This window comes from Lipophrys pholis, assembly GCF_963383615.2.
Source record: "Lipophrys pholis genome assembly, chromosome: 4".
In the NCBI taxonomy this organism is placed as follows: domain Eukaryota; kingdom Metazoa; phylum Chordata; class Actinopteri; order Blenniiformes; family Blenniidae; genus Lipophrys; species Lipophrys pholis.
This window is the reverse complement of record NC_137637.1, coordinates 7101770-7129470: the sequence shown is the minus strand read 5'-3', so window position 1 is coordinate 7129470 and position 27701 is coordinate 7101770. Positions and strand designations below refer to the sequence as shown.

Below are 27701 nucleotides of genomic sequence, written 5' to 3'. Positions count from 1 at the left end.
AAAAGGCAATAAAAATCCAAGAGTCCATGAATGGATGAACTGATAGATTGTTTGTGTTGTTGGATAAATAGATGAGTTTATTGATGGATGGTGGGTGGTTGGATGAGTGCATTGGATAGATGAAATATAGGGCGGATGATATATGGATTGATGAGATCGAAGGATTGAGGTGTAGATGAATGGATGGACAATGAATAGATGGGGTGGTAGATGGACAGATATGATAAAATGAATGGATGGACAATGAATAGATATTATAGTTGAGTCTTTTACTTAAAACTATTTAAAGATGTTTTCAAAACGCCATTCTGCTAGGCTTGTTTGGATTAATGTCATTTTTTTGTAGTGTCTATTAATATGTAGCGTGTATATGTCAGTGTCGCATTTAGCTAATAAGCTGTTTTAGAGAAGCTCTAATGTTTGAAGGATGATAACACATGAGAACCTGTCCGTCACTCTAACTGACACGTTTGGATAATGAGGTTTGAAATCACCGTCAATCACTGAGTAACCTAAATGACTTGGTTCCTCTTCTGAAAGAGTAGAATAAACTGATCAATGAGATGGATGTGGCACACCGGTGCTGCCGCTGCCGCGTGTTTCATTTGAAGTCAGAGCTAATAATCGTCGGATGATGCGGTCGGGGAGACACGCAGGCATGGACAACCATGTGGGAAATATAGACGGCAGCCCCTAAGACCAGCTGCATATGAATCTGAGGAGCTTACGAACATGTTCTAACCTACGATTCTCTCTCTCTCTCTCTCTCTCTCTCTCTCTCTCTCTCTCTCTCTCTCTCTCTCTCTCTCTCTCTCTCTCTCTCTATCTCTCTCTCTCTCTCTCTCTCTCTCTCTCTCTCTCTCTCTCTCTCTCTCTTTCTCTCCACAGTGGGATGCCATTAATGAGATGGATGAGTACTTCAGCCCGATCCACACGTACCAGGTGCGTAGCGTTTTCGGTGTACGGTGGGGTTGAATATGTCATTAGGATTAGTTATTATGAGAACTTCAATGGAATATTTCACTTTGATCCTTGGGAAACTGGGAATTCTCAAACTAATTTCAGACTGATTTTAAAACAAAACGGTGAATGAATTAATCATAGAGTTTCTTTAATATTCATAAGGTGGTATCTTTCAGTACTAATAATAACATGGGAGGTTTTAACAGTTCCTTATACAGAACAAAATCAAGAAAGCTTATTTGGTCAGTACTCGTTGCTGCATTTAAGACTTTGTTCTATTTTTAATCAGTGTCTCCCAACCTGGGATTATCTTAAAGGCTCGAGGTTCTCAGGCACTGTTTACACAAGTGAACATGTAAAACTTTCCTTGTTGTTTGGTTGTTCGTTGACATGACAACGTTGCACAGAGTCACTGAAAACACACCTTTCTAAAAATGCTCCGTCTAAGTGTAGACATTGGAAACATTGCTACTGTGTCATGACTCCAAGTCCATATTCTCCTGCAACTTGGTAGTTTTAAGCCGCGGTTCCATGGCGAAGCAGGGGGGGGGAGGGTACAGTATGGCAAAGCGCACCCAGACCCAACTCTGTCGCAAGGTCCCACCACAGATAGTACGGTTACAATGTAACGGGGTTGTGAACGACGCAGGTATGTGTCGGGAGAAGACGGCGGAAGCCGGCCTGTAACTAACACCCATTAGTGGCCAAACATGAAAACTACATTGTTTACGGCATTTCTGCTGTTGCGACATTAAATGAAATCTTTGTCAAAATGTGTAAATGTAAAACCTTTCTGAAACGAAAACAAACAACCGATGCATTTTCACTAGAAGCGTTGTCATATAAACGGGTCCTCATATTGGTGAGAGCAGGTGTGTCCATCAGAGTGGGGTCTTGTTCATTTTTTTTAAAAACTCTTCAGAAACTTCAAGGAAAACCTAGAGAGGAAACCATTTCTTAAATAATCCATTGGACTTTGCACTTACAGTAAAAACAGCAAACTTGGACACACTGAATAAATGAGTGTGATTTACAATGGTAAAAAGGTGCAGCACATTGAAAGGTGAGGCAGAGACAGAGTTGGAATAAATATATAATAAAGATGCTGCGGGCATCATGATTGGTCCTGAGGATTCTCGGTCTGTTCTGAGTTGGCACTTCGCCGCTCCTATGTTTGTTCTCCAGAGCACAGAAACTGCTACTATGTATTCAGAACAGGCTTTCTGAGCTGACATGGAGAATGAACCCGCGACGTGCTTTACATCACTGTGGTGCGAGTTGCATTATGGCCTTGCATTACATGTGAGTCAAACACAACTCACCCAGGAGCTTCAGACCCTAAAAGCTGTGTAGGTTGGACAAGCAGAGACTCCTGAGGACCCAGGACTGGTCAGAGGGCTAGAATGATGATTGTCAGTGTTGGAAATAATTGTAGACAGTACTTTCTGACGTCAAAACATTCAAGATACAATGACTTTAAGATTTCATGTAGTGGCATGTCTGGCCCTTTCATTTGTGTGCTCTTGTTTGGGCGACAGCAGCCACTGAAAACACTCAGCTCAGAGATTCAGAGCATCATTTCTAGGCTGGATTTCATATCCTGTATAGTGGATATACATTCTGGTTCACAAAAAACTAAATCACAGAGCCAGGTTCCATTCCCAGTTTTAATTACAGGTTGTATATAAAGATGGACATGTGATTGATTGATTGATTGATTGAAATGTTTATTTCGAATACGAAAACAATAAGAAAAAAGAAAAGAAAATTAACAACAAAGTTTTCCTCTCAAATAATAAATAAATGAATAACAGTACCGTAATAAAATAAAATAAATCAAGAAAAACATCGTCAGAGAGTATTCGAAAAGGAGTGAGAAGAAGTAAAAACTTATTTCCTCTCACCCCTTGTCACAAATAAATAATATAATTACTTCCTTCCATCTTGTGCATGTGACATGTGCAGTGTTCATATATAAATTAAGTGATCTTACACTTACACTCATTTCTACTTTGCCATCATTGTCATGCTGTGTTAAAGTTGCTGATATTCCTATTAAATGCAGTAATTATCTGGTGTTCTCGTGATCCAGTCTCCCTTAAATTGTCTTTAAATTAATTCTTAAAATTTATTAGGAAAAAAAAATCTTATATAGCCTATACCCTTTTTCATACTTCAACTTTCTCTCACAAGAGTACATGCAAGATTTTAAATAGAATGGATGTTAGACACATGTTGATTGGCCGCTGGAGCTGTCAGTGATTGATAGCATTGTGATAGCATAGCAGTTATTTGCACACACAATAATTTTAAATAAAAATCAATGGTGGAGTCATCTAGAAACATCCAGAGCAACGCATCCCAGATATTTAAGATGAAAAACAAGGTCATTTGTAAATCACATTGGCTTCAGTGTTTAAACTAGTCACGTTAGCAGTTAGCCATGGCAAGCAGTTAACCTCAGCTAACCAGGCGCCATGGCTAACTGCTAAATTTAACAGAGGTGGTTTATGATCGCCTCCGGTATTGACAACAATCAACGCCTCCAATTGTGGAGTGCACCCCTAGTGGGTGATTCTGTTTTGAACAAAGAGCTCAAACGTTAAAGGAGACATATCATGCTTTTAAATCCTTCCTTTTTACATATAAATCATACAGTTGTGGTCTATATAAAGCGGAACTGCAATGCTTGGGTCTGAATTCCTCATTATTAGAGCTCCACAGGCCCCTTTTCTACCCCTTTTCTGATGCGCTTCTGAGAGCAACTCGTTTTGGGGCGGTCTCTTCAAATGCAAATGAGACACTTCATACCCCGCCTCCTCTCCAGGTTGCAGAGGTGACACTCGGTTCAACTTCACCCTGTTCGGCCATCTTTGTAGTTTGATAGAACAGATACAATTATCTAGCGGCGCAGAAACTTTATATTCACACATTATTTACAAAATGTCAACAACGGAAGATTTGTCCATCCAGCCATACATGTTGGAGCCAGAGTCGGACCCGGCGGAGCGAGATGAAAATGACGATGATGCACCTGAAGAACAACGTCTTCATATGGATGTAACGCAATGGTGTGTTACTATATTTACACTAACTTCTCCATCCATGCCCACTACTACAATACTGCCTGTATTACAACGACTATTTAACACAGAAGTTACATTATAATCTAAAACGAGCACACAGCGCTAACATATGAAGACGGTGCAACTGCTAATGCTAACAAAACAATGACAGGGACGTCTTATCATCACACTTTTTAGCGTTCTATACAGCTTACCGAAGTGCTCTGTTCGTCGTCTCCATAGATAGAAGGAACTGACCGCTCAATCAGACCAAGTCTTTCGGCAAATCCTTCTTTATACTGGCGGAGGTTGCTGAAGCAGTCATTCTTGAAGTGATTCGCGCACACAAAAATGACCTTACCCACAGATGTGGGTACATTTCTGTGAAAAATAAAACTCAACCAGGCACTTCGAAAAGGTTCTGATGCTGGGAGACGGTGTAACGAAGCTTGTGGGTTACTACATCCAACAACCGAACATTTCGACTTATCCTCTCGTAACTTCGGTTGGACTACAAAATCGCAGCGAGAAACAAAAATGGCGGATTGCTCGAAGTGTCGATGTCCTAATTTGGCAGTTCCGCTGCGAATACTGTGACGTCATTGTTCAAAAAACGTAATAGAGAATAGAAAAATCGAAACCGATCGCAAAATGTGACCAAAACAGAATATAAAGATATCAACGGAGCACCTGAAGAGACTACTTTGAACTTTTCTGTACTTCTAAACACTCTAAATATACAACAACATGCATTTAAGGGCTAAAAAAGTGGATTTAGCATGATATGTCCCCTTTAAGACTCAGCCACTTTCAAACTGCAAATTTTCAGGCAAGTTTCAACTGAGATTCTACACCAATATACATGTTTAACAAGGAAACGTGATTTCTGGGTGATGACTCCTTTAACTTAAACAACATAACTTACCAAAAAAGACACAATTATACATAAACAAAATGAAAGTGGAAGATACAATTTAAGTTTAGCACCAGAAAACATTTAAAAAAAACAAACTCTGATCTTATTTTCAAAACGTTTAACTGATGAAAACTACAAGAAAATGTTTTTGCGTAAGTGCAACAGGATGGAAGGCTCCAACTAAAAATATATATGTATACTCACAGTGCATTTCACAGTATAAGCTTCTAATCACATGTGAGCAAATACAGTATGTAATGTAAGAGGTAGTAACATGAGACAACAGCCTGTGAGACAAGTTTAAACATACTGTACCCTCAACTTGATCTGAAGCGACTGTAGTGTGTCTACTGTCAGTGCCGATAAACACAATAATAATTCACTTGTCATTTGATGAACGGTAGCATGCTCAATCATGCTAATGCAACCTTGCTAAGGTAAACAAAGACGTAATGATATGACATAAAATCTGTCAATCAATCGGCCTCCTGTTAATCAATGGTGCTCCTCAGATATTTCCAACTGCGCTTTGTGATGATTCCATAGTAAAAACACCTTGTTTTGTTACAGTGCAGTTTAACAATGTTTCAAGGCTTTTGCACCCACAACTTTAAGTTTGCTCTAACCAGGTGCTCTAACCCTGGCCCTAACTCATAACCCTATGCCTCAACAAGAACAATAAATTGCTTTCTTGTAATCCAAGATCAAGGGTCCAATCCAGCTTGAGAAAAGGGTACACAGACTGTTCAAAATCACGTTGTAGTTGGTGTTATAGTGTAAATAATAATAAACTATATTGTCACATCTATGTCTAACCCTACCCCGAACCCGACACCTACACTATGTTCTATGGACAAAATACCAATCTTAACATAATTTAGCATCAGCTTAAAATCAAAAACACAAATTGTTTGTTTTATATAATTGCAAATATTTTCAGTCGTCAAGGGGTTAAGTGTCCCTGTATGACACTGCTCTGGTAACAGAAAAAAACACTTCCATTACTACTGTATTTACCTGACGGCGAAAGAAAAAGGACTCCAGAAAGAATTTGAACTAAAAATGATCAAATTTGTAGAAGAAAAGAGAAACAGCATCAGAAAGAGAGTGTGAGAAACTGGAGGACTGGAAAGAAGCAGAGAAACTGTTAGCGTGATAGAGAAAACAATGGAGGTTAATGGTGAGCTAAAAGCATGATGGCCAGAGCAGAGGAGTCAATTCATAGGTGGGTGTTAGTGCAATTGGTAGTTTGAAATATACAGTAATAATGTTTCTGCTGCTGCTGAATGTGCCTCTGCCCAGGTCTGTAACGTGATGAGCCCGAGCCAGAACAACTGGCTGAGGACGGGCTGGATCCAGCGAGAAGGAGCCAGGAGGATCTACATCGAGGTCAAGTTCACCCTGAGAGACTGCAACAGCATGCCTGGAGTACTGGGAACCTGCAAGGTAAAAACAGGCTGGTAAGGCCTGGAAGAACAGAAATAAACTGGAAAACAAACACAATACAGCTGAATACATCCATACAGTACATCTGCACAGTGGTTTCCTGTAGGCATGTGTTATGTTACGTTAACACCTGCTAAAATCTTTTCATCATGTTAATTATCAGCCTGTGAACCTGTGAAAACATACCTCCAAGGCTGGATTGTGAATTCATTTTAACAACTCAAATATAGCATTTCCTGCCATGTTTTTAACACGTGCTAATTATCAACTAAGTTTAGTTGAACATGTTCACGATATTCTTTTCATTAAATGTACAAAACCAGTTTATCCAAGGATGCTATTTAGTCCACTTCGAAATAAATTAAACAAATATGGTGACAAATTGGTGTTTAATGATCCAACAATGCAAAAGATGGATGGATGGATGGATGGATGGATGGATAGAACATTCCAAATATTTTACACACAGTTTCTATTAGGGATGCACCTATACCATTACCAGTATCGGGTCTGATACATGGAACACTCGTACTTGTGAAAGCTCCCCAATACATCCCAGTGAGTATTAGGTGATGTCATGCGTCAGCAATGTTGCCCACTGATATGCAAGAGAAGATAAATGAAGTCTGCAGTTTGGAGATTCTTTACTATTATGAGAAAGACAAAGGGAAACAGACTGTTAATTATGTTCTGACAAAATATCAAGAGAAGAGAAAAAGTTCATACAACACCAGCAACTAAATCACCAGCAGAGTTAGCCCAGTGTCGCTCACTAGTTTAACTGCTCAGTGGATCTAAAGAGTTTCAGGCTCACACACCAATGATGCTACATGCTAAACATGATTTAAGTCTGACTGATTCACTCATTAACAGTGAGCTCAGTCTGCAGTGTATAGTACGTATACATACAGTAGATTGTGAGGCTGATGGAAGTGACGTAGGGTACGTCCGAATTGTCCCTCCTAACTCCTTAACTATTGACATTACCTTAACCCCGTGGATGACGTCACAGGGTTAAGGAAAAGTGTTAGAAGGCTTCCTAAAGGAGTTAGTGAAAGGCCATCACGTTGGTGTGGCAGTCGGACAGCACTTTCACATAGTGACGTCATAATAATGTGATGGCGGTGCAAGTTGGTGTCGTCCTCCATGGTGGGGAAAGAACTACAAGTTTCCAAAAATGGACTACAAAAAGCACATTTGGGTTTTAGATGATTTAAAGTTGTTCAAAGCAGATTATTGCTTTGGTAACTTACATGATCTGCTCCCCTTTTTCAAACATTGTGAGTTTCCCTGAACGCTCGGATGAGCAGGTCCCTTTAAATGTTGTCGCCGCAAGGAATTGTGGGGCAGCATGAGCTCGCCTCCTTTGATAAAGGATGCATCAGTGGTTCCTAAGCTAAAGGAGGCTCTAAAGGAAGCAACAAGCCTCCTTTCCTTTGCTTATTGAGAATTCAGACAGTCCTTATCATGGCCGCCACACAAAACACTTCCGGGGTGAAGGAAAAGTGGATAGATAAGGAGATAGGAGGGACAATTCGTACGTACCTGTAGAGTTGACACAGACAATGTGTGGAGGCGGTTCGCAGCAATGTATACCTTCACGTATTGTTTGCGTATGGAGTATAAATTAGGCTTTATGACATTTACTTGTCAAGTACTTGTATCGGTACTTGGTATCAGCAAGTAGCTACAGGTTAGTATTTGAATTCATCCTTTATGAAACTAGTATTGGTGCATGTCTTTGTCTTATTATTAATTTTACTGGCCTCGATTGGCTCAAGCCCCCTACAACACTAACGTGCATTAAAGAGATATAAAAGATGGATGGATCATGCTGGTCAGTACTTCAGTAGACCTCCTGCTGTCAGTAACCTGCCAATGAGAAATGATGGGCACCCTGAGCGATAGATTTACATCTTATTCCACCTTCACAGCATGTTTCAGTTTGTCTACATGCCTCTTATTGCATTTACATTTCAAGCCAATGTGTTTTGTTTTGATGAGAGTCTTCTTATAGATTCAGTTACATATTAAAAGCACAGACTGTCCGTGCGGTTTTCTCCACAGGAAACCTTCAACCTATTCTACTACGAGTCTGACCGGGCGGTGGGCTCGTCCATACGGGAGAACCAGTTCATTAAGATTGACACCATTGCGGCGGACGAGAGCTTCACAGGCGTGGATCTGGGAGTTCGCAGACTGAAGCTCAACACGGAGGTATGAGCCACAACGCCAACACTGGCTGCTAGACGTCAGTCTGGGCTCTTTCAGGCTGCTGCTCACTTTGGGACAACATCACAATTCTTTCCACACACTCCATGACAGGATATGAAGCCATGTTAGTAGCATCTCCAGCCCAGCCCCCCTTCCAGCTTGGAGTTTTCTGCATAATCCTGCAGATCTGTGAGGGAAAACCAGCAGCCGAGCTCAGCTTAACATCTGGAGAAATTCTCTGACATCAATAGCCACTTCAATCGAGGGACTACACTGTTATTGACATGCTACATTGTCACAGAGATAAAGAAATGACTATAATTCATTTTAGTCTGTCGTTATGTTCCTGCCTTTAAGTCCCCTCTGATTCTCCTTCAGTTTTGTTCAACATTCAGGCCCAAACATGAACAATCTTACAATGCTACTCGAAATCAACAAACATAATCACTGGTTCGTTATCCCTAGCCTGTCCTGTAACTCTCAATATATTCCATTCTCTATAGAACAATTAATCAGTATTGCAAAACTGCTAAACTGCTACTGGTCACTTATTGCTCTACCATAAATGAACAAGGCAATGCAAAGCTCCACAGTTCCATTCATCAGTCAATGTTCTAGACTTGCTTTGTCCTAATTAGGTCTGCATGGATAAGTACCTTTAAGCCAAGGGCAAGACATCGCCCGGACAGGCGCCACACAGTCAGATGATCTCACACATGCAATCGCCAACGAACCGACCAACTGTGCCTGTGGTCTGTTTCAGGATAATGAAGTTCTTGAAAATAAATCCAGAGGTAAAACCAAAACATGCACCATTAAGGCTCTGTACAGAAAATGATAAGGTGTTCACACTGTGCAGTCCTTGAATCATTTTGTTGCAATATATTGGATATAAATGGTTATATAATGTAGATTTTTGTATCGTGTATCCAGATAATGTGTGTAAAAACAACATATATTTAAAAATAATTCTATACGATTATTTATAAATTTGAACATGAAACTTGAAGAAGCCACTTAAAGAAGATAAATACAAGAGACAAACAAAATCACAATACTCATGTCCTTACACACATGACACATACAATACATGCAAATATAAATATCTGTGCAAGCATATGAATATCTATGTTGTATGTTTCCATGCATAAGTATCTGTATACAACAAATATATATGTAAATACATGTATATAAGGTGTATACAAAATTCTTATTAAATACGATTTAATTTACTTCAGGGACCACATACAGTCCTATTTCAGAGAGTCCTGAGTGGACCAGAAAATGTCGCTAGAATAACGTTTAAATGTACACTTGAAAGTTTTTCTTTGTTGTGGTCACAGTGTATGTAATGAAATTGTCTATATGTCTGCAAGATCAAACAGTTTGTACTGAAAATAATTTAAATCTCAACATAAAGTCAATTTTAATGAAACATTCTGGTGCAAAACCTACAAAGAGGCTCTAATCTTGTTGTATAGAGCCTCTTTGTAGGTTTTGGTCCATGGGCCTTATGTTCTCTGTTGTTAAGTGAAAGTGAAACCTTCGTGTGCGCAGAGTACGCGTGACGTCAAAATCGTCATCCACCCTGTGCACCCCTGTCTGCTCTAACCGTCTGCAGTTGACCATGTGATCTGTCACGCCGACTGCGCATGCGCCAGAGCTACTGGGCGCTTGTGTGAAGAGATCCTCTGTCTCCCCGTCTGAACAATCACAATTTTAAAGCAAATAAAGAGCTCTCTGTCTCTCTCTCTCTCTCTCTCTCTCTCTCTCTCTCTCTCTCTCTCTCTCTCTCTCTCTCTATATATATATATATATATATACAGTATATATATATATATATCTATAGAGAGAGAGAGAGCGAGAGAGGTGTATAAATAGAGAATTATACAGTATCATACATATTCCCCAGTTTATGAGAATGTAAACATATGACATTTGCTATCAATATGACTGCATCATACAAATATATGTATCTATAAGGAGTCATAAGTCTTTATGTTTGAAATATACAAATAATGATAAATATGCATAAGAAATTATTCATAAGTAGGACAGCATACATATATGGATAAACAGTTCCTCATCCATAATACATGTATAACGCAAACACATATACATGTAATATTGTGCGCATGTACAGATACATGTTCTATTATACAACAATACATACAAGTAAGCACACATACGCACGCACACACACACACACACACACGTATATCAAAGTAAATGGTATATTGTGGTAAATATATTAAAATAAACTTTCAGGAAAGTGTAGGGTTATAATAAGATGGTAATTATCTTTTATTGTACCATTTAGTAAGCAATAGTCGCACTACCGGATCATTTATAAACAATAAATTGTTCCAAATAAGTATGAGTTTGTTGAAGAAATGCTTCAACAAACTGGGTAAACACAACAGTTGGGCTGTCTCGCTGTGAAAATGGCAGCACATTATGACGGCAAATTGAAAATCCTGGGGCAACCTAAACGACAACAGCCGATTCATGATTGCACAGCATATGTTTAATTCTCACAGAAAACAGCAATAAAAGCCTCCTTGTAATAACCTGCAAAGACCCACAAAACTGGTAATTAGCTGTCTAATTAGCACGCAGTGTTGATGTATCAGAGGCTTGATGAGTCGGCATAACAGCTGAAATATCTATTCAATCTATCACATCAGTGTGTAAACAATGGTACTCAATGAGAAGCTGCAATGGCACATTAGCATATCGGCTCATTTCTTTAAAAAGCATGACAGGATAATCCATGCTTCAGTCGACTTTCACCTGAGAGAACACCATGTGAGGAGCAGTACTATAGTGTTTGTGTTGAGTCTTTAGATGAGAGTAAAAAGCAGGTCAGGAGGTAACGTCAGACTGAACGCAAATGGAATCATTACCCATTTACTACCTGGAGTGGGAGCAGGTGCTTTGCTTGAAGCAGTTTTCGAGGTCGCAGCAGCATTTTTAAACCAGTGAATTTGGTCATGAGGCTAAAGTTATCCAGCTGAGTTCTCTCAGGGTGAGGTGACAGTGGATTAAAGTGCTGTATAAATAAAGAGAAAAGCTCAGCAATCCTCGAAATGACTGCAGAGAAGAGGAAACACAGTTTTAACTGATGGGAACTGGACATAGAGGTGGGCAGCCATCTGCCTCGACCCGGAGAGGTGAGGGAGGAAAAAAATGAGCACAGAGACAGAAGAAAGTACAATTTGATGTGTGGAGAGCCCAGAAACTCTGGAACTGCTGAAAGATACAGAAGAGAGGACAAGGAGCAACAGTGGGCTCACCAGTAGGTAAAGGTAGAATGGCTCGACTTCTCAGGTAAAGACAACAAATATTCAGTGACAACCCATAAAAACGAACACAAAAACCAACAATATTTTATAGGATGTAAAAGTGATTCTTGACTGGATTTCACTGTACAACATGAAAGTACCCAATGGGTCTTGGTAGCCTCCAGTCTTCCTTCACTCCAGTTCTGAGATTTCCATTTGCAGCTTGAGTGATTCAGTAAAATGGTAAATGGAATCACTTTTCAACTGCTTGAGCAGTCCCAAAGTGTTTACACCGTTAATCACATTCACCCATTCACATACACGTTCACGCACCAATAGAGGCTGCGGCCATGCAAAGCACTCAGTCCACCCATTCGGAGCATTTTGGGGTTCATTGTCTTGCTAAAGGACACTTTGACATGTGGACAGGTGAAGATGGGGAATGGAACGTGCCACCTTCGAATGGGGAGACAACCACCAAGCTTGTACCATTGTTGCTGCCCACAGAATGAAAAGTTTTTGTGTTTTCACTTTGCCTTGTAAACTGGGCCTCAAGTAGGTTCTGGTCACTACAGTGAGCACTTGGTAGTCGATTTCAGGTATTTTAGATCCTCAGCATTCCATATAAACAATCACATTGGGTATTTTGAAAAGGACAATTCCTTTTTCACCACGTCCCTTGATTTCATCATTTAGCAGTGACTTGCTTGACACAGACACACTGAGCATCATATCTACAGTCGCTTTTTCATTTCCCAAGCTTCCAAATAGCCAGCCTTAAATGTCCAAGGACCCCAAGAGTTTCAGGCACGGGCAGTCCTGTCCGTCAGGCCTGCAGAAGCCCCAGAATCATTTGAATGGATTATTAAATTGCACAAAAATAAAAGCAACTAAATGCCACAGATGCAAAATATACAATATGATTAATGGAAAAAGCATCATATACAAATCTGCCTAATGACTCCCCATTCAATACTTACTAAAGAGTTTGGATGACAGAAAGTTATTAAAGTCAATGTCAAACAATTAGACGAGCTCTCATTCTCCTTTGTAAACATATTTGATGTTATTGAGCCTTAATACCTGAGGGTGGAATAAAATGTTCCATCTTTCGTTTGGACAGAGTCCTCAGCAAGCTTCTAACAAAACATAATGAATCAGATCCTGACTGTTAACAAGATAGTGAACTGTGATATGATATGAAAAACAAGCATATAAAAATGTAAAACCATCCATGTTTCCAGGTTGTTGTTGGAAGCGGTTCAGTTGATTAATGACTGCTGCCAAAAAACAACACCAAACACCAGTCCATAAATTCAATGAGGGCTGTGTTCACACTGTTCCACCGGTGTTGTTAGGAAGCCGCTGTGACAACCTCCTATTTTAAGTATTTACTGTGAAAAAGTGCTTGAATTTTCCAAACTCTCTAGAGTTGTATACAATAAATATGGCAGAGGCCTTCAGCAGTGAAATGAAGGCTTCAGATTTCAAACCCACATTTAGGGCCAGTTCACTCATCAACGATGTCCAGTGAAAACACAAAAACTTTTTTTTTTTTTTTTAGTTTTGGGTGTCCATTTACACAACAATGGTGCTCAGAGCCACGAAAAACACAATTATTTGAAAACGGTTACCAAGGAGACACTTTTTGAAAACTCTCCGTCGTTGTATAAACAGCCAAAACAACTCTTTCTGAAAGCGATCAAGTTCAGACCTGAGTAGATAGTAGATTTCGACAGTCACCATAATAACAATACAACTTGGTCGTCTGGCCACTAGAATGTCCGTTTTCTCCTATTGTTGATGTTTAGAAAAGATTGTCCTCTACAGCGCCTACTAGTGGCCTGGCATGCTAACTACATAGTTTCCAGCATTTTTGCCATTTCTGTGTAAACGAACATTGTTTCCTAAACGTTACCATGTAAACGCAAAACTTTTCTGAAAAAAAAGAGCAAAATGATGCGCAAAACAACATGGAAATGTTTTCTGAATGTCTTTTGTTGCTCTTTTTTCTGAAGCTTTAGCATCACTTTACCTCCATTAAGGCCCCCGGCTCGCTCAGTTGGTAGAGCATGAGACTCGCAATCTCAAGGTAGTGGGTTCAATGGGACTCATCATGTAAACAAGCCTCAGTCATCGAAAGTTACTCGCCAATGAGGTCAACTCCAAATTACTACAGATTTCTCACTACGTCATTATATATAAGTGGTAAATAGACTTCACTTATATATCGCCTTTTTGCTGAGTGCAGCCCCCAAAGCACTTTACATTCACCGATTCAGACATCATTGGAGGCTGCAGTCATGCAAGGCTGGGGTTCAGTGTCTTGCCCAAGGACACTTCAGCATGTAGGCAGGCAGAGAGGGGAATCGAACCTGCAACCTTCCGTTTGGGAGAAAACCACTCTCCCAACCAAGCCATGTCGCCCCATAATCTAATATTGCAAAACAAGACAGAAACATAAAGATCAAAGAAAAACGCTAATAAACTACAAAGTCAGCAAACTGCTTGTGATTGCTGATGGTTGGAACTGCTGATGGTTGGAACTGCGACACACATGTTCGGAAACGAGTCACAGCTGGTGTGAATTCGGGGCAGTTGACTTTCCTTTTTTCACCGTGTTAACATGAAACTTGTCTGAAGTGAAAACACAAATACGTTGCGTTTTCACTTGCAAGGTTGTCGTATAAACGGGGGATGTACAAGTGTTTTCTGTCCCGTTGTGAGCTGCAGTGTTAAAACTCCTCTCCTGTCCAGATCCGAGGCGTGGGGCCGCTGAGCAGACGAGGGTTCTACCTTGCCTTCCAGGACAATGGCGCCTGCATCGCTCTGACCTCCGTGCGGGTGTACTACAAGCGCTGCGTTGGCATCAACCGCAACCTGGCCGTGTTCACTGACGTGGTGACGGGGGCGGACTCCTCCTCTCTGGTGGAGGTCAGGGGTCAGTGCGTGGATCACGCCGAGGAGAAGGACACGCCCAAGATGTACTGCAGCGCCGAGGGCGAGTGGCTGGTGCCCATCGGGCGATGCGTTTGCTCTGCCGGGTTTGAAGAGCACAGAGACTCCTGTGTGGGTAAGTCAGCCGCCATGCTCTCCTTCCTCCACGTAAACAACAACAGTGAGATCACAACACACACTGGAAGCTGCTTGTGAAGACGGCGTGTAAGTGGGACGCTACAAAAGGATTTCCTGCGATGGAAAAATCAGTTTGCCTGAGTAGAACCATCAATTAAAAGGTGATCCAACCGTGTTTGGTTGAGTGTTCAGCTTGAACAACAATAGTGTTCAATGACGTCAACTTGTATGAAAAATCTCAACTGAATGTTGATATTCTTGTTTCTTATGCTGGTGTCAGGAACCATCAAGGCAATACTCACCCAGTGGACATGTATAACTGATTAGCCATTCAATCCATCCTCATAGGTCGTTTCATAGTGGATGAAAAGAAATCATAGACGTTTCACTATTATCATATTCATTAGAGCAACACTAGAAAATAAATGAGAAACAATCACATTTCTTATGAGTACAATCTTCCATTAATTCTATTTGCTAGGAGTGCTTGTGATGGAAGACTATAGCCTTGTCCGCACCACAACACTCAACACATTCATGTAACCGCATAGCTTTTGGACGGTCATCCACACTGCGCCGTCTTTGAGCAGCCTGAAAACGTTTTTTAAAAAGGGGACCAAAAAAACACTGCCTCAACTTTGAGGTTTGGACGAACACACCTCCACACTGCAACGTCACCAACCACAACAATGGCGGATTACATGCTCCAGGTCAAGCTGCAGAAGCTACTGATGCCATTTGGTTTAATAAGACTAGACGATTTCTTGAATACAAGGATTTTTGCATGCTCCATGTCTTCTTCTCCATCTTTAGTGTATTTCTGTGGCAGAGTTGCAGCGCCCTCTATAAGGCCTGGCAATTTACTACATTGTTTTGAGACATTTTTATGGTGCTGTGTGGATGGAAAAAAACAAAACAGAATGATGGCGAGAAAAAAGGACGGGACGGGGTCTATATCTTATATTTGTCAAGTAATCAAAATAGAGCTGATGTGTTGACCTTCTTTTGCAGAAACACTGGGGTCTTAGAGTGAGGGAAATGGTATACTATCAGTGTTTGTAGCATTTGCCATGGAGTGATTGGATGAATGATATATTTAACTATGGAGATGAACATCTTGGTTGGAAGTTAACAAACATTCTGTAGCTTTACAGCAAATAAATATAGATTTTACCAAAAAGATAAAAACTTAATATGTGTGAAATACAAGAATAACAGAAAAGATTGAGACAGGCAGCAGGAGCGAAGAAATGGCTGCGTCGATTGGCATGACTGGAATTCAGCATTCATGAAGACAAACGTGACAAATCGATAATGAGTCTTTTTGTACGTCTGTCAGATGCATCCGTTAGTGGACCAGCTTCCATGTCTGAGTTCACACAGTGTTAAGGTTAAACTACTGAGAATGGTTGTCCGATACATATAGGGAAACCTGAATGCCTAATTCGATCTATCTATCTGTTCTCTCATCTTCTCTCCTCTATCTCCTCACCCCAACCAGCCAGCAGAATGCCGCAGCCTCTGAGCCTGGTTCGACAGGTTTCTTCTTCTTAGAGGGAGTTTTTCCTTTTTCCACTTATTGCTCATGCGGATCTGTTGGGTTTCTCTGTAAAAAAGCACATAGAAATAACTGTGGTGTATGTGGCGCGATGTAAATAAAGTTGAATTGAATTGAATTCAATATATTGAGATGTGTAGTCACCGGTGTTGTAGTTACTGAAAAAATGTAATGAGTTACAGTTATGAGTTACTTCATTCATAAAACTTAATTACTTTGTTGTGGTAATGAACGACTGTTAATAGTAAGTTTTTAGTTACTTTGTTAAAGAACCTTCTTTAATGCTCCCATTAATACCCTTCATTTCAGAGCTGTATGGAACATAATAGATTATTGATCAACTTGACAGTTTTTATACGTTAGCATTCACGTCACTAAACTCTGCTCAGCATTAATAACTTTACAAACATAAACCTGACTGAAACACAAAGTTAATCTATAGAAGTCAGACCAGCACAAACTGAAAATATCACAAGGATTTCTGGCATGAATAACAAAAAAACAAGCTCAGTATATTATTCAGAATTAAAGTGGCTTCAGCATCAACAAAGCTGTTGTGTTTAACGCTTCAAGATTAAGTATGAAAACTAACAACAATGTACAACCTGAAGACAAAACACACTGAAATAAATCAATGAAAGCAATCTGTTTCATCATTCACAATCAATTTAATCAATTAATTGTGAATTATCATTCACAATGCTGTTATAGACAACCATCAATGATGAGTATGAAAATAAACTAGGCCAGTCACTGACGCATTAACACGGATTAGTCCCCTCAAATGTTGTCTTTAGCTCACTTTCCATTTGGGAATATTCCTGATCTGAAAAACATTTGCTGTTTGCCGACTGGACGTGTTTTCACGCTAACGAGCTGCCTGGTCGCAGCTGCTCATACTTGAAGAAATGGAAACGCGGCCACAATGAAATGTTACCGTAAACAGGAAGAACGACACTGCAGTTTGCTAAAAACTAATTTACCAATTAACGGACAAAGCATCATATTGTAACAGGAACTGAGTTAAATTATTTTAAAAAGTAATGATTATTGAGCAATGCTTTGCAATGGTTTGTTTAAAAAGTAACACAAAGGCTGTGTTGGAGGTGGGGGTCGCCAAGGTTTACGGTGGGAATTACTGATCTATGGGAACTTTGTTTCCACAGAGGATCAAGTTGTGAAACAGGAAATGACAAAGACAACATTCATACAATACACTGAAATATCAAACTGTGCTGAGCAGGCCAGCTGCAGTTGGAACAAAATAGTTGTGATGTTTGTTGGACCAGTTGATGGTGAATGAAACTCTGGAAGGTTGTGGTTTGTCATGATTACCTGAGCTGTTTTCCGGGTTCTGATTCTCTACAAATCAATCTCGTTGTTGAGTCTTTTGCAGGGTGTTTTGACTTCTAAGCTCAGTCTGATTTCATTTTTGAGGGTGAACACACTGCATCAATAAAGGAATACGGGAGAGAAGATTCCCCAAAAAATCTTCTCTTAAAGGTCAGATCAACTATACAATTCCTGAGTTTCGATAGAAAAACTTTTTTAAATTGAGCATCAACATCGTGCTCAGAGGACAGTTTGTTGTCAGTGGTGATGCAGAGGTACATAAACTCTTGCACGACCTCTAAGACCTGGTTGTTTATGATGACAGGAGAGGGGGGGGGGCAGAGGGAATGTGTGTATGTGTGTGTGTGTGTGTGTGTGTGTGTGTGTGTGTGTGTGTGTGTGTGTGTGTGTGTGTGTGTGAGGCGCGGGGGGGGGGGGTTATGGGCTTCGTCCTGGAATAAATCCACCTCTCTTTTGTTTTATGGTGCCTTGATGGTGAGGAAGGACTCAGTGCAGCACCTGCTGGAAGACTCTTCTACCCACTGTCATCCCCTTTAAAAATACACACGATAAGTTGTTTCACAACTCAAACTAAGTATTTGTGGTGGTAAGGCTAACCAAGAGAGTCTGATAGTCTGAAAAGATGTTATTTGGCTGTTTGACACTACAGATGGTTTAGATCAGGAGTTTCAAACACATTTTAGTTCAGGGGCCAGATACATTCCAATTTCCTCTTGAGTGGGCCGGACTGGTAAAATAGTTTGATAATAACCTTCAAATATATTTTTTTTCTTTGTTGTGGTGCAAAGTATACATCATGAAAATCTCTATTTTCACAAAACCTAACAATTAGTACTGAAAATGACTCCAATCTCAACTTGAAGCCAATTTTATTGTGTTTGAGGCTAACGCTAGTTTGCTAGCTTTCATGGCAGTATCACTGATATCTCAGCTCGGGCTTCAGTGTTGTAATGTGTCACTGGCCTTAAGATATATGGCATAAAATCAAGGTTTTCTTTGAAATGTTTTCTTGGTGTTTTGGCCAGATTGGAGCCTCTTGCAGGCCAGTTTTGGCCCATGAGCCTTGTGTTTGACTCCCCTGCTTTATACATCGATCCATCCATCCATTTTCTTCCGCTTATCCGGGGCCGGGTCGTGGGGGCAGCAGTCTAAGCAAGGAAGCCCAGACTTCCCTCGCCCCAGACACTTCCTCCAGCTCTTCCGGTGGGACCCCAAGGCGTTCCCAGGCCAGCCGAAAGACAGTCTCTCCAGCGTGTCCTAGGTCTGCCCTGAGGCCTCCTACCGGAGGGACATGCCCGGAACACCTCCCAAGGGAGGCGTCCATGGGGCATCCGAGCCACCTCAGCTGGCTCCTCTCGATGCGGAGGAGCAGCGGCTCTACTCCGAGCTCCTCCCTGGTGACTGAGCTCCTCACCCTATCTCTAAGGGTGCGCCCAGCCACTCTACGGAGGAAACTCATTTCAGCCGCTTGTATCCGGGATCTCGTTCTTTCGGTCATGACCCAAAGCTCATGACCATAGGTGAGGGTAGGAACGAAGGTCGACTGGTAAATCGAGAGCCTCGCCTTTTGGCTTAGCTCCTTCTTCACCACGACGGACCGATACAGCGACCGCATAACTGCAGACGCTGCACCGATCCGCCTGTCGATCTCACGCTCCATCTTCCCCCCACTCGTGAACAAGACCCCGAGATACCTGAACTCCTCCACTTGGGACAAGGGCTCTCCACCGACCTGAAGGGGGCAAGCCACCTTTTTCTGGTCGAGAACCATGGCCTCGGATTTAGAGGTGCTGATCCTCATCCCAGTTGCGTCACACTCGGCTGCGAACCGCGCCAGTGCACGCAGAAGGTCCAGGTTTGATGAAGCCACCAGGACCACATCATCTGCAAAAAGCAGAGACGAGATCCTGTGGTCCCCAAACCAGACCCCCTCCGGTCCCTGGCTGTGCCTAGAAATTCTGTCTATAAAAGTTATGAACAGAACCGGTGACAAAGGACAGCCCTGCCGGAGGCCAACGTGCACTGGGAACAGGTCCGACTTACTGCCGGCAATGCGAACCAAACTCCTGCTCCGGGCGTACAGGGACCGGACAGCCCTTAGCAAAGGGTCCCGGACTCCATACTCCCGGAGCACCCCCCACAGGACGTCCCGAGGGACACAGATGAACGCCTTCTCCAGGTCCACAAAACACATGTGGACTGATTGGGCGAACTCCCATGAACCCTCGAGTAGCCGGTGGAGGGTATAGAGCTGGTCCAGTGTTCCGCGACCTGGAAGAAAACCGCATTGTTCCTCTTGGATCCGAGGTTCGAATAACGGCCGGATCCTCCTCTCCAGTACCCTGGAATAAACTTTCCCAGGGAGGCTGAGGAGTGTGATCCCCCTGTAGTTGGAACACACCCTCCGATCCCCCTTCTTAAAAAGAGGGACCACCACCCCGGTCTGCCACTCCAGAGGCACTGTCCCCGACCGCCACGCAATGTTGCAGAGACGTGTCAGCCACGACAGTCCCTGCACATCCAGAGACTTAAGGAACTCAGGGCGAATCTCATCCACTCCCGGTGCTTTGCCACCGAGGAGCTTAGCAACTACCTCGGTGACTTCAGCCTGGGTAATGGACGAGTCTACCTCTGAGAACCCAGCCTCTGCTTCCTCAGCGGAAGACGTGATGGTGGGATTGAGGAGGTCCTTGAAGTATTCCTTCCACCACCCGACGACATCTCCAGTTGAGGTCAACAGCTCCCCACCTCCACTGTAGACCGTGTTGGTGGAAAACTGCTTCCCCCTCCTGAGGCGCCGGACGGTTTGCCAGAATTTCCTCGGGGCCGACCGATAGTCCTCCTCCATGGCCTCCCCGAACTCCTCCCAGGCCCAAGTTCTTGCCTCCACCACGGCCCGGGCTGCGGCCCGCCTGGCCTGCCAGTACCCGTCAGCTGCCTCAGGAGTCCTATGAGCTAACAGCGCCCGATAGGACTCCTTCTTCAGCTTGACGACATCCCTTACTTCCGGTGTCCACCACCGGGTTCGGGGGTTGCCGCCACGACAGGCACCAGAGACCCTGCGACCACAGCTCCGAGTAGCAGCTTCAACAATGGACGTGGAGAACATAGTCCACTCGGACTCAATGTCTCCAACCTCCCCCGGAATCCGTGAGAAGCTCTCCCGGAGGCGGGAGTTGAAGACTGCGGGGACAGAGGGCTCGGCCAAGCGTTCCCAACAGACCCTCGTGACACGTTTGGGCCTGCCGAGTCTGTCCGGCTTTCTCCCCGTCCAGCGCATCCAACTCACCACCAGGTGGTGATCAGTTGACAGCTCTGCCCCTCTCTTCACCCGAGTGTCCAAGACACGTGGCCGGAGATCAGATGACACGACCACAAAGTCTATTATCGACCTCCAGCCTAGGGTGTCCTGGTGCCAAGTGCACTTATGGACACCCCTGTGCTCGAACATGGTGTTCGTTATGGCCAAACTGTGACTAGCACAGAAGTCCAATAACAGAACACCGCTTGGGTTCAGATGAGGGAGGCCGTTCCTCCCAAACACCCCTTTCCAGGTCACACTGTCGTTGCCCACGTGGGCATTGAAGTCCCCCAATAGAACAATGGAGTCCCCAGTTGGAGCACTATCCAGCACCCCTCCCAGGGACTCCAAGAAGGTTGGGTACTCTGTACTGCTGTTCGGTCTGTAGGCCGAGACAACAGTCAGAGACCTGTCCCCTACCCGAAGGCGTAGGGACGCGACCCTCTCGCTCACTGGGGTGAACACCAACACATGGCGGCTGAGCTGTGGGGCAATAAGCAAGCCCACGCCAGCCCGCCGCCTCTCACCGCGGGCAACTCCAGAGAAGTGGAGTATCCAGCCCCTGTCAAGGAGCTGGGTTCCAGAGTCCAAGCTGTGGGTGGAGGTGAGCCCGACTATATCTAGACGGTATCTCTCTACCTCCCGCACAAGCTCAGGCTCCTTCCCCCCCAGCGAGGTGACGTTCCATGTCCCAAAAGCTAGGTTCCGTGTCCGGGGATCAGGTCGTCGAGGCCCCTGCCGTCGACTGCCACCCAATCCACATTGCACCCAACCCCTACGGTTGCCTCTGTGGGTGGTGAGCTCACAGGAGGAAGAGGAGGGACCCACATCATCCCTTCGGGCTGGGCCCGGCCGGGCCCCGCGGGCAAAGGCCCGGCCACCAGGCGCTCGCATGCGAGCCCCAACCCCAGGCCTGGCTCCAGGGTGAGGCCCCGGCTGTGCCTCGCCGGGCGACGTCACTTTCCTCTTCTGTTGTTTTGTCATAGGGGGCTTGTTGAACTGCTTTTGGTCTGACTCGTCACCTAGGACCAGTTTGCCTTGGGAGACCCTACTGGGGGGCAAGCCCCCCGACAACGTAGCTCCCAGGATCATTCGGGTACTCAAACTCCCCCACCGCGATAAGGTAGCAGTTCAAGGGGGGAGTGCTTTATTTGGATTAAATGAAACTCAGTGTATTTTGATTGTGATGGTCTCATAAGTAGACGGTCACTTCTCGGAAGAAACGGAGAGCTGGAAGCGAACAAATGTCACCAGAGTGAGCTAACCTGTAGCAGAGCAGCGGCTGAGGACTAAACCCTGATCAACGGGATCACAACACAGGGAATTTTAATCTCTTTCTCCTTAATGCACTCTTAGTTTTCAGCAAGAGCTGAAATGACTTTCACACGATCTCCTATGATAGAGTGATCCATCATATTGTAAACTATCATCTTTGAACTATATCACACTCTCAAACTCCAGACTTAAAATTAATTCTTCTGCATGCAGCGATGTGCAGCGATTTTAAGGCCTGCATGTGATTTAATGAAGGTAAACCCAGCGGACAGTCGAGCATAATGCTGCTGCACTCTGACACGGCACTTTTCAAACCCGCGGCTGCAGAATTCTTCACAAACGGTGCCCTCCGAAAGTGTGCCAAGAACGGAGAGAATCTGTTGGTTTGCTTTTTTTCTTTTCTTCCTGCTGTTAACCTGGTTTTTAAAGGCCACTGGACAAGCCTGGCTGTCTTCACGTGGCTGCGGGGATTTAATGAACCGGAAATGGAGGGCTTCCAACAGTGTGGAGCAGCTGTCAGCTTATTCTGAGGAAAAAACAAAAAATGTAAACATATTTTACAAATTTCTACCTTGATTACTTTAAAAGTTGTTTTTGGAGAAGATTCTGCATGTTTTGTATGGTCAAAATATTTAAATCAGTGTTTTTTTCATTGATTTCAATCATTATTCTTTTATGTTTTATATAGCTGCACAACCCAGTCTCACGGTAGTTGAGACGAAAAAGTCACAACATTTAATCTATTAATTTGTGTTCTGTGACACATTTTGCCCCTTTTATTATGTTACACGTAACGAATTTCAAATTAATACATTGCAATTGGATTACCTTTCATGTCTGGGTCACACTTATTTCCCTATTAGACAGCGCATATGCTGTGATGTTTTCATTTGCTTTTCTTCCAACAATCAGGCATTAACTAATTTTACTGTACGGCCGTCTATTCAAACTATGGATCTGGAATCTGGATCTGGATCCGAGCGCTACCAAACAGATATTAAACCAACGGCTTTAGCTTATAAACATATATATAATCTCACATGTTGAACCATAGAAATATGAAATTAAATCACATATCAACAAAGATACTCAAATTGCTTTGTGAACGGCCAGATATTCCGTAAAACACTTGATTCAACATAAGACACTGCGTGACAGCGTGATTGTCTGTCAAATGAGTGGAGAGAGAGCGAGAGAAAGAGAGAGAGAGGTTGAGATGCAGATATGTCACATGATCTTTTAATTTAATTTCATAAATAGTCTAATCTGGACTGTTTCCCATTTTTTACACATACAGTATATCCTTACAAATACAGCAGCAAGTGACCGACGTTTCATTATTTTTGCTGATATCAGTTTGAGGGTGTCCCCCTGCGTCACTGTGGGTCTGGGCCAGCAGAACCACCAAGAACACCAATGTTTTTAATTTAATCCAGAAAATGTCTGCTCACTGTTTTTCCTTTTATATTTGAAGGGATACGAAGATTCTATGCAACTAAACACACAGTACCTGCCGAGAGCAGGTGTTCACAAAATGTTAATGCTCATCAGTGTGGGTACACACATCTTAATTGGGAACTTTATAGTCATTAGTGTGGACGGGCCATACAGTAAAATTAGTTAATGCCTGATTGTTGGAAGAAAAGCAAGACAAAAACACCACAGCGTATGTGCTGTCTAATAGGGAGAAAAGCCTGACCCAGACACCAAAGATAAGTCCATTTGAAATGTATTAGTTTGAAATTCGTTATGTGTATCACGAAAAAAAGGTGCAAAACATGTCACAGAACATGAAAAATAGATCAAATTTAGCGACCATTTCACGAACTGCCGTGAGACTGGGTTGGTATGCACCGAGTATAAGTACTAACAATTAGCTCCTTGCTGATACCGAGTATCAATACGAGTGCTTATTAAATGCCATAAGGCCTAATTTAAACTCCATACACAAACAATATACAAAGGAGTTGTAAAAAAATCGCAGAGCCTCTGTGTCGATGCTACGTCTCCTCAAACTCTCCTCCAGAAGGCTCTAGTTTACAACAGCGTCCACAGTACGTTGTACTAAACTGTGAAATACGTCTATCATCGCATTGTGCTATGACTGTAGGCTGTAGGCTGAGGGACCAAGCTCAGTGATAGTGAGTTTATTAGTCAGACTTTAATCATGTTTAGCATGTCGCATCACTGGTGTGTGAGCCTGAAACTCTTTAGCATGTAGCATGTAGCACGGGTCGGAGTAAGATCCTCCTGATCCACTGAGCAGTTAACTCCTGAGAGACATCGGGCTAACTCTGCGGGTGATAAAGTTGCTGGTTTTGTTAGAACTCTCTTTCCTATTTTCCTCAAGCTGACGACTCACTCACAAATTGCTGGTAGATTTTCGGAATATTGTTTTCCTATTTCCTCGCTGTAGTTTAGTTTTTCACACTGACATCAGAACTGGCCAATTATTTAAGCATGAGAAATTTTCCCAAGTGTCAGCAGGTCGAGTTGGGAGAATGCAAAAAGCCGCTTGGATGTCAGGCGTGAATTTGGAAAGGTTGGAACCTTTTTAACAGCTCCAGAAAGTCTGTTTTAACAGTGGCCATGGATCATGTTGGAACAAATAAATAATGAAGAGGAGAAGTTCAAGGTCTGGTCAAAGCTTTTCAGAGGCCTAACAATTTTCTCGAGTACATAAATAGTGAGAAAGACCATGAGCTCAATTTTCCCCCTTCACTCGCTGATGAATAATAAGCGAGAAGTTTGAGAAGGAAAGATTCTTTCTTTCCTCTCTGTCTCTCTCCCTCGTTTGATTTATTTTGATCAACTACCCTCTGTTTGTTTGTATCCCTTTTTGATTCCTTCATTTTATTTTGTTTGATGTGTCGACCTCACTGGGAAACCCGAGCATATTCTGGGTTACAGTAATTAAAACCTATTAATCACAGAGTGCAGGATAATTAAACGCTAAAAGCAGTTTGTCAGCTAAACGAGCCAAACGAGACACGCAACAGCAGTTTGCTCCCACCGCGCTTCTCCTCGTCATCCGCCACCCGTCACCTGCACACACACACACACACACACACACACACACACACACACACACACACACACACACACACACACACACACACACACACACACACACCTCTGTTGTGTCTCAGCGGTCCGTCTCACGAAGGCCGACACCCTCTCGGCTTGACGCTTCTTGTCAGAATGTGTGTGGAGTTGTACAATGGTGCCTGTTTTCGTGTGTGTGTGTGTGTGTGTGTGTGTGTGTGTGTGTGTGTGTGTGTGTGTGTGTGTGTGTGTGTGTGTGTGTGTGTGTGTGTGTGTGTAAGAGGTTCACAAGGCCACATACAAGACTTCCTATAATTAGCTGTAGGCAATTAGCATTTGTACAAATATGCAAAACAGTGCTCAGCACAAAAAGCTGAAGGAAAGGGAGAAAACAGAAGGAAACAGGAAGCGTTACCTCCAGTTGAGGCTTTGTTTATAAAATACATTTATTTCATGTTAGGCCGGCTGCAGATGATGCGATTTAACAATCTTATAAGCTGACAACTAGATAAACTGCACCACATCAATCTAGTATACTTTTGGCCACAACATGAAGTTTGCTGTGTGCAGATTGGACGATGAACCCCATCAGAATCACAGCTGTGATGATTTTAGTCGACATGATTGGACAACAATAAACCGTCATAAGCATGTGTCGACCATCCACAAAAATCAAACTAGCGAAGCATGGATGTACTAAGGTAACCTGCCTTAGTACCTCAGCAGGCACCATCACCACAAATTTTGGTGTGAATTGTCTTTGATCAAAGACCATGACAACCTTTGTCCTTGAACTGATCTTGCAGTGTGACGAAGGACTAAAGATTTAGAGCCAAGACTAAAGATAAACACTCTCCACGATTGTTATTTTTCATCTGAGACAGCAGAGAACCGCCCAGTATGTACTGATCCTTATAAAAACAAAAAAAAAACCAAGGTCTAAAAATGTAAAACACTGGTGTAAATTATCTGAGTTTGCACTGATAGAGACAAGAAACATGAATTACTGTATTTTATGATGATCCAACGCCAGCGAGAGGATTTTTTTAAACCATTGTGTACTTACTACAGCGCCGCTTCTCTTGAACATTTGTAGTGTAAGGGTTTTTTCTTTTTTTTTCCTTCACGATGTATCCTCCCTCTGACGTCTCGTCTCCTCTGGTTCCAAACTGGGTCGCTGTGCTAATTCACCCTCGCCAAAGCCAGCCACAGTCACGCACACATGAGACCAGACGAGACCCGAGAGGAGGGGAGGGCACGAGATGGTTAAAGGAAGACGGCTTAAGTGGCGAAGCCTCTGTGTGTGTGTGTGTGTGTGTGTGTGTGTGTGTGTGTGTGTGTGTGTGTGTGTGTGTGTGTGTGTGTGTGTGTGTGTGTGTGAGAGAGAGGAAAGAAAAAATCTGACATGCATGTGCGTGAATATGTGTGTGTATATGAGCGTCCCTAAGTGGTTTTCCCCAAACGAAGGTGCCGAGCTTTAGCGAGGAGCACGGCATGGTGTGTGTGTTTGTGTATGCATGTGTGTGTGTGCAGGGTTGCGTGACATACCATGGAGAGTGTCACAGGGGGGGAAGCGAGGAAAGAGAGAGGAGGGTGAAGGGAGGGTGAAGGGAGGGTAGACGGCGGCGGAGCGGTTGACTCGACCCCTCGTCCTCTCCAGTTTACGTCAAAACATGGAGTCTGTGGGCAGGTGTGTGTGTGTGTGTGTGTGTGTGTGTGTGTGTGTGTGTGTGTGTGTGTGTGTGTGTGTGTGTGTGTGTACAGGCATGCCTCCCAGTGCTGTGGAAGAATAGACTAAAGTGCCCCATACAGTGAGAGCGATCGAGGACACACTGATATGAGACACACACACTTAGTCTGGTCACATTCACTCACGTCAGTCGGCCCTGCCAAGCCTCTCACCCACACACACACACACACACACACACACACACACACACACACACACACACACACACACACACACACACACACACACACACACACACACACACACACACACACACACACACACACACACACACACAAAGTCAGTCAATGAACCAGAGTCTACATTAAGATTTACTCTCAGGGTCTTTTACTTCAGACTGTAATGATGTAAGACTTTTTGTACAATGCTTCCCGTTGTTGACTTTCCTCTGCTTTACTTTAAAGTTGTATTTCAGGATTTCTTGTAGTTCAGTGAGTCCCGTCAAAGAGCTTGAAT

The 27701-nt window shown here is 43.0% G+C and overlaps 1 protein-coding gene across 1 annotated transcript in view; it reads left to right on the top strand.

The window, feature by feature from the left end:
- epha8 (eph receptor A8) overlaps nucleotides 1-27701 on the top strand; it is a gene marked incomplete at its 3' end in the record, with an annotated part of 205090 nt that overhangs the window by 94059 nt on the left and 83330 nt on the right. Inside the window, exons 3-6 of the mRNA XM_080461821.1 lie at nucleotides 889-942; nucleotides 6247-6390; nucleotides 8458-8607; nucleotides 14646-14961. Coding sequence (XP_080317947.1) covers nucleotides 889-942; nucleotides 6247-6390; nucleotides 8458-8607; nucleotides 14646-14961 — 664 coding nt within the window. The remainder of the gene's footprint in view (nucleotides 1-888; nucleotides 943-6246; nucleotides 6391-8457; nucleotides 8608-14645; nucleotides 14962-27701) is intronic.